The sequence below is a fragment of the Amphimedon queenslandica genome, unplaced genomic scaffold (assembly GCF_000090795.2).
Source record: "Amphimedon queenslandica unplaced genomic scaffold, v1.1 AMPQUscaffold_12837, whole genome shotgun sequence".
NCBI classification, from domain to species: Eukaryota; Metazoa; Porifera; class Demospongiae; order Haplosclerida; family Niphatidae; genus Amphimedon; species Amphimedon queenslandica.
In genome coordinates, this window is record NW_003546927.1 from 16531 (window position 1) to 17871 (window position 1341).

Consider the following 1341-nt stretch of genomic DNA (forward strand, 5'->3'; position numbering starts at 1 on the left):
AAAGTTAGGACAAAATCGTTCTTTTTGTTTTTTGTTAGATGGGATTTTCTGCCTCTGAAGCAAATCTCGGCCCTGTAGAGTGAAACACGAGCTCTCACCTGGAGAGAGGTCCCCTGGTTTAGCAGTTCACAGCTTTTGGTGCCACGGGATGCTACAAGAGCATAACTAGATGAAAGAAAGCAACTTTATCTGTTGCTAGAAGAAGAAATAGAGCTCCAGACTGCTCAGACAAAAAGATAATTTTTTTACAAATCAATTAAACTGTGTGGACAGAATGACAGAATGACAACCCAACTGCTTAGTACCCGCCTACGCAAGCGTGGCGAGTCCAACTAGCTAAAGCCAGAAGAATAGAAGAGAGACACATGTGCATGTATATACATGTACATGTAAAATCAAAATGGCTCACTCTTTCTCTTCGGCCACTTTATTGACAGCTGCTACACACTTGAGTAGTAACTCCTTCCTAACACTATCAGAGAAACTACCCCACACCAACAACAATAACTGGAGATGAGTAACAGGTAGATCTGATAGAGAGATAAGGAAAGGAAATAAGTACATGTAATACATGTAATATACATGTAGTGTACATGTACAAGTAGTAGTGTTTAATTATACAGTACATGTACCTTCTTCATGGTCATTTTCATTTGATGCATTTTCTTCAAGTGTAGACAAAAACCTAAAAGACACATGTATACATGTACATGTAACTAGTAAATTTCATTATATTCTAGTAATTAAAACACAGTATAATCAAAATTTATAATCAGAAAATTAAAGATATCTAGTAAAACTGAAAAAAATTTTCAGTATATCTTAGGATATTCCTGTACATCTTAGTAAAACACAGCATTTTCCAGTAAACTCACCCTCTCCATATATTAACACAGAGTGGATCATCGTTATTCCTCGCTGCTCTAATAACCAGTACACTGGCTAGTAAAGACAGAGATGATGGTATAATGAACAACGGCCAGCAGCCAGGCAATAGACCAAGGTCCCTTAATAGCGGCCCATGATGCTCAAAACTAATAGCCTCTGAATCAACAAGAGAGTGCAAGAGCTGAGGTACGATACAAGAGAATTCGGAGACCGATAAAAATTTCGAAGAACTCTCTGAGTCTGTGGGCGTGGTCTGTACGTTAAGGAAGATCCATGAAAGGGCGGAGACCTGTCCGAGGGTGATAGTACCTGTTAGGTGATCCCTCAATAGCTGGGACCTGTTCTGAAGGACACCATTTAATAAACATTTTAAGGAGAACAGGGAGAGGCTTTGATAGAATAATGGTTTCCTTTTGATGTCCAGACCCTCGACTTTCATTCGGTAATATTTCG

The 1341-nt window shown here is 38.9% G+C and overlaps 1 protein-coding gene across 1 annotated transcript in view; it reads right to left on the bottom strand.

Annotated features, from left to right (window-relative positions):
- LOC109586563 (E3 ubiquitin-protein ligase UBR4-like) overlaps window positions 1-1335 on the bottom strand; it is a 12080-nt gene extending 10745 nt beyond the window's left edge. Inside the window, exons 1-3 of the mRNA XM_020002765.1 lie at window positions 876-1335; window positions 633-685; window positions 410-530 (exon numbers count right to left, since the gene is read on the bottom strand). Coding sequence (XP_019858324.1) covers window positions 410-530; window positions 633-685; window positions 876-1327 — 626 coding nt within the window. The 5' untranslated portion in view covers window positions 1328-1335. The remainder of the gene's footprint in view (window positions 1-409; window positions 531-632; window positions 686-875) is intronic.
- Between the last annotated feature and the right edge of the window lie 6 nt (window positions 1336-1341).